This window comes from Passer montanus, unplaced genomic scaffold (genome assembly GCF_014805655.1).
Source record: "Passer montanus isolate IOZ18808 unplaced genomic scaffold, ASM1480565v1 scaffold38, whole genome shotgun sequence".
In the NCBI taxonomy this organism is placed as follows: domain Eukaryota; kingdom Metazoa; phylum Chordata; class Aves; order Passeriformes; family Passeridae; genus Passer; species Passer montanus.
In genome coordinates, this window is record NW_024368596.1 from 6234569 (window position 1) to 6246810 (window position 12242).

The 12242-nt window shown below is 43.9% G+C and overlaps 1 protein-coding gene across 4 annotated transcripts in view; it reads right to left on the reverse strand.

The window, feature by feature from the left end:
• The window catches only part of GRIA3 (glutamate ionotropic receptor AMPA type subunit 3), a 143325-nt gene that overhangs the window by 14127 nt on the left and 116956 nt on the right, over window positions 1-12242 (reverse strand). For 3 of the 4 annotated variants that reach the window (XR_005628440.1, XM_039717350.1, XM_039717352.1), the window contains 2 exons: window positions 7218-7465; window positions 6547-6661 (listed from right to left, as the gene is read on the reverse strand). Coding sequence is in view for 3 of the 4 variants with exons in the window: in XM_039717350.1 (XP_039573284.1) it covers window positions 6547-6661; window positions 7218-7465 (363 nt within the window). In the remaining variant the exon portion in view is untranslated. The remainder of the gene's footprint in view (window positions 1-6546; window positions 6662-7217; window positions 7466-12242) is intronic. The other variant, XM_039717351.1, reaches the window with a different exon arrangement.

Consider the following 12242-nt stretch of genomic DNA (forward strand, 5'->3'; position numbering starts at 1 on the left):
CAAAAAGTGATTTTTGGTATTCCACACTGAACATTCAATATTCATTGAAAAAATGCAAAAAGCACTGGGCATTCCTTTTTTAAATATTGAGCCCTTGGTTGCTGCTTGCTACCATTTCAGACCCACACCACTTTTTCCTTGCCCTGTGTTACCAGCAGTTGCACATTTCCAAGAGTCAACATTTGAGGGATTGAAATGCTTTATGGGTGGGCAGAGTAAGGGATAAAAGGGAAAGCCATGTAGTTTGGAAAGACAAAGAGCTTGCACAATTAGAAAATTTAAAACTCAGCACCTCAAGCCCTATATATCCCCCAGCCACCTAAGAAATATGCTGCATGACAATGGCCGGGGTAGCGCTTGAAGGCAGAGCAATAAATCCCCTGGCAGAGGATGTTGTTGTTCCTCAAGAGCAGAGCCAGCAGCAGTTCCCTTTGCCCAAGGCCTTGGGGCCCTGAGTGATGGTGAGGAGCATCCTGGGGCTGCAGCTCCCTGGCTGCCAGGGCATGGATTTATCTCCTGCTGAGCACTGAGCACAATAGTTGTCCCCAACAGAACTTTGTTATAGTCTCCATTACTGGGCAGGAGTAACCTGCCATTACAGGCTGGAGCATCCCATTTATCCCTGTGGAATGTGAAGTGTTTTTCCTTTGGTCACCAGGTATGCACTTTAAATGAGGGTGCATGATGTCATTGCATCATCTACAGACACCCTGTGCACACCTCTACAGAGCCAGATGTGTTACCAGCTGAGGCTGCAAGTTCTTCTGCTCTCTGTAGAGTCTGCAGCCCGTGTTTGGCAGCAGCAGTGTCTCTATGAAAGAATATTTACATGTTTCACAAATGTAGCTCAAACAAATTAAACTCTGTACTAACAGGATCATAATTTAAGAGAAGTGCCAAATGCTAATGCAATAATACACGCTGATTGGATTAGGAAATACAAGCCATAACAAGTCACTGCAGCTCATTCACAGCAGTGCCTGATACCTGAGGTACGGATGTGGCGAGGGTGGAAGAAGAGCAAAGGAGAGCAGGTGCCCAACATCACACTCAAACTTACAACATCTGAAAGAGCAGCATGGACCTTTCCTGCCATTGCTTGGGTCCTTTCTAACCTGGATGGGTATGAGCAAGAGACTCAACTTACCTTGCATGCTGGCTATCCCCATACCTTCTCTTTCTCTTGTCTCTAGGCACATCCATTTTTCCCCCATCTTTATTTTTCTCTTGAAATGGCTTCTTCTGTGACTCCTGCTCTTGGGTCCTCAGCAGGCTGCAGGTAGGTGCTGCTTAGTCCAAAGGCTAGTCCACAAGACATTGGAGGAAGAGCTACATCGTGTACAAAAGCTAGAGGCATTCAGCCCAGGGTAACAGTGCCAGCAGCACAGAGAAATCCACAGAGCAGCACCAGTGTTGTGTCCACGTGAGCACAATGCTGAAACATTAGAGTCACTTTGAAGAAGAAGAAAGGCATTTTCTTTCCCCTTTGTATGTTAAATGACAGCAGCTACTATTAAAGAGAAACAACCAAGCCCAGACCCCCAGGGAGACATACAAAGGAAGGGCCGTGCTCCTGCTGCTGAGAGCTCCACTTCCAGCTGCTGCTTTTCCTTTTTTCCTTTTCCAGTACCACAGAGTCTTCCGCCTTGATTTTTCCCATACTGATACTTGCAGTGCAGGATAAATGACTCACGTAAGCAATCTATGGAAATTAACTGTTAAGCACCACAGATATTATGAAAAGGAGTGCACAATTAACAAGTCTTTAAGATTTCTTGTGGCCATAAAGGCAGGACATGGCATCCAGGCAGGAGCCCCAGGTCTGCCACAATTAATGCTGCACAAACAGGTCTCCTTGCACACTCAGGTGCTGAGTTGGCTTTGGCAAGGCAGCAAAGCCAGTCTCCATGATGTTATATTGGCAAAACTAAACAGTTCCAAATTCTTGGACACCACCAGTTCTGACCCCACCAACTCCTTCCCAGTGTAGGCAACCTACTCTTCCCAAATTATCATGCCACTTCTCCCAGTTCCATTTCCAGGAAAATACCCTCAACAATCTGCACAACAGAACTGCTGTTTCTGCAAACCAGAGCAGGCTCTCTGCCCTTCTTGGCAGTGCTCTGAGATGCTCCAATGAACTCCTAGAGCATTAAGACTTCATCACTGCCACAAAACATACACAATCTTATTTCCTAATATGCTATAAAGTAATAGCTGTCAATTAAACCAATATTCTGGTGTCTTCCTTTTAAAACATTATTTTGCTTTGTCACTAATTTGCACAATACAGTAATTTCGTATTACTTTCCCAGCTCTGAGCATGAATTAGCTCTGTGTTACTGTCACTGGCTCTGATCAGCCATTTTATCTTTTTCCAGCTCATAACGCAGGCCTATAGTATGGATGACAAGGAAATTCATGCTGATGAACATAATTTCAAACAAATGGTTCAAATAAATCGTGCTGCATCTTTTTAAGATAGCCATTTCCCCAAATGTTCTCTTTTATGCACGACGTGTTTGGCAATGGTGCTCTTTAGGCATCAGGTATCATCTAAAATAAAGCATAACAGATTTCTTCTAAAAATACGCCACTTAAAAAAATTATGCTGCAAATGCTAACGGCTGTGCTGAAAATGTATCACAGCAAAACAGCACATAGACACGGGGGAACAGATCCCATCTGCTAATGGCCACACTCACAGCTCCAAAGGTCTTGGGAATGGGATATTGTATGGAGCACAGCTCTGAGGGCAGAACTCAACTAGCACACTGGAAAAGTAGTTCTATGATGAAAAAGAAACAATTGGGAAATTAAATAATATTACATTGCATGCCATTTCTCTGACGTACTCCAAAAGGGGTATCAGCCTAAAAAAGAATATATTAAATAAATTAAGTCAAATAATTAGCAGGGAATCTTGGCAGGTGAAGTAGGTGAGAAGCTGCATTCAAACATTCTCCTTCCATGTTTGTTGTCATTAAATGTTACCATGGAGTTATAAGAACACAAGAAATTTATCAACACTAGAACTATGGAAATTTATCTTAGCAGGAAATTGTTCCTATGCAACTGAATAATTAGTTTCACTTAAGTCACTCAGGCTGTGACCGCCGTCTGCATCCCCTTTTGTCTAATTCTTGTTAAATCCCTATTCAGCCATAACTCAGCTCCAAGATTATAGGACTGTATAATAAACAAAATAATTAGTTTCTAAACTTGTAATACACTGCAACATATTTCCTGGAATATTTTTTTTTACAACTGCTATTTTGTATTCTCTCCTGATTGAGAACTCAGCTTGCATGTATAAGAGCATTTGAAGAGAGAATAATTTTGCCATGAAACAAAATTCAAGCGCATTTAGAAGGGCTAAGTGAATGAGTTTTGATGCACGTACCAGAACGTCTGCATCAGCCAAGTCAGCCCACATGTATTGACATGCATCCCAGAGAAATGGATGGAGCATATTCCCCTTCAGACTTGTTAAATAAAGACCACTACTGAAATTGGGTCATTCCTTTTGCCTGGGCAGTACCAACACTGGCGCCCTCTGCTCCACACCAGCACTGGCACAGACTGGCATCACTGAAAACAAGACACATATCAGCTGAGGCCTTTAAAACAAACTCATTAAAATGGCACAATCTCTTTAGCCTTGAATCGAGTGAACCCCAGGAGCACGGAATGCCCACAGGCATTCTCTGTAAACCAACAGATTCAAAACCTGCAGAAAGCCAATGGAACACCTTTTCTTTTTCCTGCTGCAAGCCTCAAAATCATTGAGAAAATGGAAGTCACTGTTTAATTTTCCAGAGGCGGTAAGATAGGGTAACAAGAGACAAACTCACAACTCAGAACGACTCCTCTCCGAGCGCAGGCACACGGCACGCGAGGCCGCAGGGAGGACGAGCAGGGGAGGGGTGGCCGGGTCCTTGCAGTACAACGATGGGCACTGGCACAAGCAAACAGGCTCATACTCACCTCTGGCTTTCAGCAAGAGCTAAAGTATCAGAGTCACAGAGGAATTCGGCTTAAGAAACTGGTACCATCGGTCTGACATGACTCACATCTACACACAAGCCATTACAGAACCCACTGTCAGGAGGTGGGAGGAGGCTGATTGCCGACTCGGGGGCAGCTATTTCCCAAGCCCGGGTCTCTACTGGGGAAGCTGAGAGAGGAGTCTGTCAGCTCAGCCGGTAGAGAGAGCTGCCCCGAGTGAGCAATGGTTGAGATGGAGGGCAAGGTCTGCATCTGCACCTCAGGCACCCTCACCACCCCACCCCGATTCCCCCAGCTGCCACCTCCTTTAAGGGAAAAGGGAAAAAAATAACAGTTTTGCAGGGACTCCTCTGAATGATCTACAAATGAAGCTGTGCTCATATAACCAATTAACCAGAGAGATGGGATGAGATGACGGGGGCAACTTCTGGTGGGAGGACAGTGAGGAGAGAGAGGCCAGCAAGACTCCTGGAGCTGCAGTGCACAAGGGGCAGCACCAGAGCTCATCTTTGCTAAGGGAGCAGTGGGGCTCCTGCCGGGCTGGGGCAAGGCCTGGCCAGTGATGGGGGTGTGCTGGGAAGGCTCTGCCTGTCTGCTGCAATGGAGCCACACTGCAGTCTGCAGGGCTCAGGGCCTACAGAACTACTTCAAAGGAAAAGCCACTTCGTAACAAAAAAGCCCTTGATTTACCACACCTCTAGAAACAGCCACTAACTCCTTTTCCGCCTCCCTCAGCTTAATCTTCTGTGGGAAGTCTTCTACATCCCATGTTCTCATCTCTGGGGACTTCTGCCAGCTGAACTGTGCCCCAAGAGCTGGTGACTATAGCTCAAACAAGTCCTTCACCACAGCATGTTACAACAAACTGCAGACAGACATCACTTGGGGCTAAACCAGCAAAACACACATTATTGTGTTTGCTCCCCTTCCCTCTTCTCTGGGTACCAACTCGTATCAGCACAGCACCACAGACTCCACTCCCTCAACACTGCCTGACCAGGCCAAGGGCCTGCCAAATAGACAGCACTGTTCTCTGTAAAACATCTTCCAGCACAAGCAAAAATAGAAGGATGGCCCTGCCCTAATTGTGACCATTTAAAAAGCCCTCCTTAGTTTCCTTAGGGCTGTAAGTGTTAATGGCTGGGTTTAATTCAGTGAACTTGAAGCAATGAAGTTCATTGAAGCTGGTTTGTATGAAGAGTTTTCTTTCAGGGAGGCAGCATTACACAATGAGGTGCTGCATCCCAGGAGGATATTAAACATTTAATATACTGGCAAATATGACATATAAAAATGTTCTGTGAAGGATGAGCAGCAGAGCTAAAAAGCATAAAAAAGCTTCTGCTCATCTCCAGGCTGCTGCTGAGCACTGCAGACCTCCAGCTACTGAATCAATCCAAATTCGAGAGTTTTTCCTTCCTTTAATATTACACAGTGGCTTTTGCTAGCAGTAGACATGACAAGCTGAGCAATTTCCTACACAGCCAACTGTATGCAACTCTTATGAATAGATTGTAGCAGTAATTTGCAGTAATTGTCCGAAACTGCAGTTTACTGTTATTATTGATTTTGGACCAAATCTGAAACATTTTTATTGGCGAGATTAGGAGTTATTGCTCCCTAAAGATCTGGTTTTACTAGATGTAGGAGAGTGTCACTATAAAAATGAATTTCAGTACATTTCAGTATAACAATGTCATTTAAATTAATTTTCTTGGTAATTCCTGCACCCGCGGTGACCAACAACACCCAGCCAACTCTAGCTCTAGCTTATCCTCGCTGGGTTAAAGACTGCAGAAAAGGACTGCCATTCCTACAGGACAAAGCTGGCAAGAGGAAAGCATACTAGTTAACATTTGCAATACATGAGCTCACTGAAGCAACTTTGGGAAGGTGCAGTACAGGCTGCCTGGAAGGCTGGGGGAGCCTCAGCTCAGCGGAAGGCAGTGATCAGGCTGCCACTGCTGCCACTGGAGGCAGATTTGAGTCCACATCTGTATCAAGGGCATGTCAAACACAGATACAGGGCTCCTGCACTGGAGTGTGCAGAAGACTGGTCAGTGCTGTACAAAAGGTGACATTTAAATACACTAGGTAACATTTCCAAAATCTTCCCAGAAGGCCAAAGGAAACAGGAGCTCTTTCACCTCAAGGTCTGTGCTGTCACAGTTGGTCCTGGCCAAAAAAATTCTCAAAAACCCTTGCTCTCAAGGGTTGGGACAGTGACCAGAGGTGATAATTGGTTTATTGTATGGTTACCTCACTGATTTACTCTGCGTAGGTCCCACAAACACTAGACTTTCTATCTGTTAGTTAAATAAGGTTTCCAAGCTCGAACAAACCCGCTGATGATATTAAATAAGACTGTTTCTTTGAAAGAGCTACTGAACAAGAAAATAGTGTTTTTTTTCCCCACCATAATTAGTGAAATAATTTTCATCTGCTTTCTTTTTGGATTTTTTTTCTTGAGAAGCAAAATAACAGCCTTGCCGATTACTCTTTGCTAAGGTACCCGATTGTGGTGACATTGAGGCTGACCTTGGAGTCACCTCCCCCGCTGCCGCACTCTCCTTTGTCGTACCACCATTTGTTTTTCAATTTGTCCAAGAGGCCTTGCTCATTCAGTTTTAATACTGCCAGGTTAACAGCATTTCTTGAAACGATAAAACATAACTTGTAAGAAAAAATGCACAAATGCTTAGGAAATCGTAACGTATAAAAAAAGGAGCACAAGAGGACAAATTGGCTAAAATTTCACAGAACGTGGAGCTATCAAAATGTCTGTACAGCAAATACAGGGTTAAATATTGGAAGGTGGCATGGAGGATAACATTTGCTCAAAACTGAAGTGTGCGGGATGGGGAAATCGTCTTTGAGAAAAAAAGTAACAACACCACATCATGCAGTTAACATTCGTCACATATGGCAGGTTAACTTGGCTTTTACCATTTAAATTGAAAAAGCCATTGAACTGTAAAATTAAAACAGCAACAAACAATCAGAGAGGACAACACGAAGAGAACACAAAAAAAATGGATGCATTAAATAAATGAAACCATAATTTACCGTCTTATTTAACTCCATGGAATATTGAAGATTTTAAACTTTTAAGTTACCTCAAAATCCACAAGAAAGAAAATGACAACACAATACATCAGGGTAGGTGGAATACTATAACAACATGGATATTGTTATATTATTCCACCCACCTTAATGCTGAGCCTTTGGGGGTTGCTACACCATAGCCCTTGGAATCCAGGTTGCCTCCAACTTTCATGGTGTCGCAGGGCTTGCGCTGCTCGATGTACTCGTTCATGGTGGACTCCAGCAGGAAGGCAAACTTGCCCTTGGACTTCCGCACCCTGGCCACCCCGTCCGCCGTCGTCTTGGTGAACACCGAGGGCTCGGCCGACTTCATGTATGACCACATTTTCTCATAGACAGCTATTTTTGACCTCTGGGAGAGATGAAAGGAGGGAAATGAAGAGTCATGTTGGCAAGACTGAGCTCCGTGGACTTAGCTGGCTTAGAGGTGTATAATGACACCCTGTAACTGATTAACGCCAACAGATAAAAAATGTTGAGGTACCTTGGGGTACATTGCCCTGAACAAAGACCAAATGACAAAATGTTTGGGGAGGGAGAAGCAAATCTCAGACATTTATTCTACTGATTGCTGAGTAACTGGCAGCCACGGAATGAGCAATGGTGTGTCCCTGTCCCAGCCTTAGCTCCTGTTCTGTGCTGGGTTTATCCGCCCATGTGCATCTCTGCTACCAAGCCAGAAGGAGGATGGGAAATCCCAGCTCATCCATCATGGCCAACAGATGCCAAAGGAGCCTCTCCTCTTCACACAAATCCTCTGCATTGTTTTTTGTTTTTTTGGTTTTTTTTTTACACTAACTGCAGCTAGGGCTGGCATTTACTTATTACAAGTTTTCAGCAAGGCAGTGCGTTTTTCACAGTGGCGATGGCAGGTCTATGATACAGGAGACCATGACATTGTAGTGACTGCCAATAGAAATGCTCAAAGAAGGGATTTAAATAGTAATTACAAAATCTTTTATGAATCAAGAGTCAAATATTCAAAATTTGAATTTTCCTAAAAGACAGCAAATATAAATATTAGCAATAAGCTGAAAAAAAAAATCACTGGTTAACTGCCTGTCATCCATCTCTATTTTTTCCTGATTTCCCTGTTTTGAGACTAAGCAAACCCTAACAACCTCTAGCTCAGCATACAAGCTTTGTAAACCTTGCAATTTTGAGAAATGTGTTACTTCCCCTTCTCGCTCTTCCCCACCAGTAACATTTAAGCCACCCTCAGATCTCAAAGCCACCTCCAGACTGTCAAGAATTTGTATCCTGGACTACCGGTTAAACTTTCCTGCTTGGTCAACAGAAGGCAGTAATGCCAACTGCATTTCTCCAAAGTCTAGAAATCCCAAGGATTTATATAAGGCTTTCAGTCCAAGTTGTGGGTACCTCGAATTTATGCCTCATATTCCTTGCCAGTTCCCTGTCCACAGCTTTCCTTGCAGAATAGGAATGAAGCAGGCAGTAGCTAAATCTAGTTCAAATTTAGCAAACTTGTGGTGGAAGACTGCTAATGTCCATCAGCTTGATGATCAAGACATGCTTCCTCCTCATCCAGGACAATTTAATGCATTTTGAATAATGAAATGCTTAACAACCAGCCTCCAAACACTTCACAGGCAGCAAGCCCTGCCTGCACTGCTCCTCAGATTAACATGCTCAGCTGGTGGTGCTACAGTGGATAGAGAGGAGCACGGAGGGCAGGATTTTATTTTATCCTTCCTGATAAACTAACTGAAAATGCAAACCAATTAAAATCAGCCCATCTGACAACAGGAACTCAGAGAGACAATGATATAGCCCAGTTACAAGAGGGGCTGGCTGGGTAGTGGGCGTGAAAAACAAGGCAGAGAGAGCATCTCCTAGCTAAAGAGGGTCTGTACAGCTTTGGTTGCCCAGCATCAGGACAAAGAGGGATGTAACTCTTCTTCTGCAAAGTGGGATTTTCACAATATCTCATTATTATCAAATTAACTAAATAAGAATAGCAATCTGATCTAGTAGACGTAGACAAAAATTCAAGCTAAAAACAAACAAAGCACATGTTGACTGGGAAAGGTTACTCTAAAATGCATCAGGCATGTATTGACTTTGGAGTACAGTCTGGCTGAAGATCTCAGGGGCCCTGAGAGAGAGGACCAGGGATGTGATGGGCTCTAGACACTGAATCCTGCTTGCTCAGTGCTGATTTTTGCAGTCATTCACCCAAATTCCTAATAAGGTGAAAGTAATTACCTACGATGAGGCTTCTTGGAGAAAGGGACAGTGCCACCAGACAAGCTGTGACACCTGCACACGTGCTCAGCAATGCTCAAGGGCATTTTCTGCCCCTAGAGCCATATTTTAAACCTGCTCAATGAAACAACCAGTTGATTCAAGCTGGTCAAAGATGCAACAGGATGAAATGACAGATAGTATTTTTAGTAAATGGGTTTTTTTTTCCCATTTTCCAATTGCCTCAACAGAACCCAACCACCCTGGAAGCCCCGAAGAGACTTTCATAAAATAAAAATGTCTTTCCTAACTACAAAGCTCCAAATTCTGTGTTGAAGGAACATTCTTACCCATCTGTCCCCCTCTGCAGTCATTCACACTGCCTCTCCCAGCCCCACTAGGAGTCTGACACCCATAAAAGGGGCCAGACAGCAGAAGCAACCACAGAGAAAGGATTTACACTCCTAAGTAAGGCAAGGTCTGACAGATCTGCACTGTTGCTAGAGTTCAGTGGCAGTAAAACATTCTCCCTGTCAATAAAGTGTTACTTTTAAAGAGATCCTTAGGGGAAAAAAAACTTAAAAGCAAAGATTTAAGCCAATTCAAAGCCCATAACTGTAGTAACTCCCTATGCTCTGCAACTCCTATTTCTTTGATATTGCTCTCCAGAAGTCCGCCACACACATTTCCTCGGGATTTCAAGGGGATATTATTATAATTTTTTTCTTAAAAGCAACATTTTCAGTGTTTCATCTAGGCCCTGAGACACATTAAAGCGTCTTCATTATCGCAGCCTTACTGCAGATATAAATAGAACTGGCCTTTGCTTTGTCAATAATGCTGGCTTTTTTTTTTTTTCTTTATTTTGATATGTTTATGCAGAAATATGAGCCACAAACACCACAGCCAAGGGTGCAGGCAGCTCCCTTCCCTGTCAGCAGAGCCTGCAGCTCTCGTGCCAAGGACTCACTTCACTTGGCCCGTTACTAATTGGCACCTAAATACACGTTGCTTCTGGGTAGCAATGCACTCATTTGAAAACAAGATGCCAATTCCATCAGTCCACAATTTTTACACTGTCTTTCATTCTAATTCTCCTAGTTTCGCTGTGTGGTTGACTCCAAGCAGTGAAATGAAAAATCAGCCAGTGTGCGGTAGCATCCAAAAGCGTGGCCAGTGAGTGACACAGGCATGGGAAGTGAGACAAGTTTGCCTCTCAGCTGCAGCTATTTCTTCAATCCAGCAACCACAAATGTGACTCCAGCTGAGCCCAGTGTGTGGTAGCATCCAAAAGCGTGGCCAGTCAGGGCTGGGTGAGTGACACAGGCATGGGAAGGAGACAAGTTTGCCTCTCATCTGCAGCTATTTCTTCAATCCAGCAACCACAGATGTGGCTCCAGCTGAGCCAGACCTGGTGCCTTGGTTTCACTTTTCACATTCCAAATCACCTAGAGATACCTAGCAAGCCCCAGCACACCTTGGGCAATTCCTTGACATTGGTTAAACTTAGCTCTAAAATACGAAGCCTTCTCCCAACGACTGAACTCCCTTCCCCCTCTGCAGACATCTGTCTCACACTTCTGCTAAAAGTGACATTGTGTCACCTCCTCCACTACTGAGTAGGGGTGAAGCTGTTGTGTTTGAAGGAAGCAACGCTTCTCCTTTCTAGTTAAAGTATGTTGCAGAGATGTCCTTTACCAATTTTAGAACATTTAATTCTCCCTAGCACCTCCTCCACAACCTGAAGGTCTTCTCCAAAATGTCTTCTTGTGCAGCTCGCTGGGATATTTTATTAAAAATGACTAAAAAGGTCCTTAATTTCTTATGACAAGGACCAGGAAGAGATTTCCCAGCAGTCAAGCTCAAATTGTTCTCCTATAGGTGAGGGTTGTTTATCATCCAGTCATGAGCCACATATACTCAAATAAATATTATTTTAAAAATCCAGTTATATATTTTATAACTGTATAACTCTGTTTTATACTTCAAGAAATTTCAGATTCTACTGATGTTAATTTTACCTCTGCCTTCAAAACTAGGAGTGATAAACAAAGTGTAGCAAACTAAAAAAGCATGTGGAGCATCTTGACTGCAGCATACACATAAAGGTAGGCAGAGACATCAATAAAGGTCCTAAAGCAGCAGACTTACCACTCTCCTCTGCTGCACAGGTTGTATGACCACATGATACCTCCTTAACAAGGGAAATTTACAGCCCTTAAGTCAGACAGATGTTGCTGATACAAAACACAACGGTCCATACTAAAATCAGTGCAGGTATTTAATCTGAATAATGCATGCTGCCTTTATACAGATCACACCTCACTGTGTATGGAGGCACACCTCACTGGAATGAACCTGGGCAGTTAAGTGTGAACCGTAGCTTCATTATCATCACTCATTGCTTTTCCTCCACGTGTGCAATCAGCTCTTCTGCAGCAGCTAATGAGTCCAGGAGCTTATGAACCATTTAAAAGCAAGCTACTAAACAGGAATGAAAAAACTGCCAAGAGACTGCCTTGGTACTGCTGCTGCTGCCTGGCTTGGGCCCCACTGATATCCACGGGGTTTAGGCAGCTGCTTAACTGAACCTCTACCATGGCAAATTGCAATGGAGTGGCACCACTTGTTTGCTGCTTGGATAAGGCTTTGATTTGGTGCCTTTCCACTCCCTCCAAGCCTGATGTCGAGTCACCCCTGGCAGAGCTGCCTCTGGGGGGGAGTGAGGGACAGTGGTGGGAACCCTCAGCCTAATCTCAGCCCTGGAGCACCCAATGATGGTCAGCCTAATGATGGTGCTACATAAGAACATGATAAATATTATTAATAAGGTCCCTCTGCCTGAGATTTCCAAGCTCTTTACTGAGAAGGTAAAAATAGGTCTCATGAAGGCCAGAGGGCACTATTAGTCCCCTTTTCCCAGT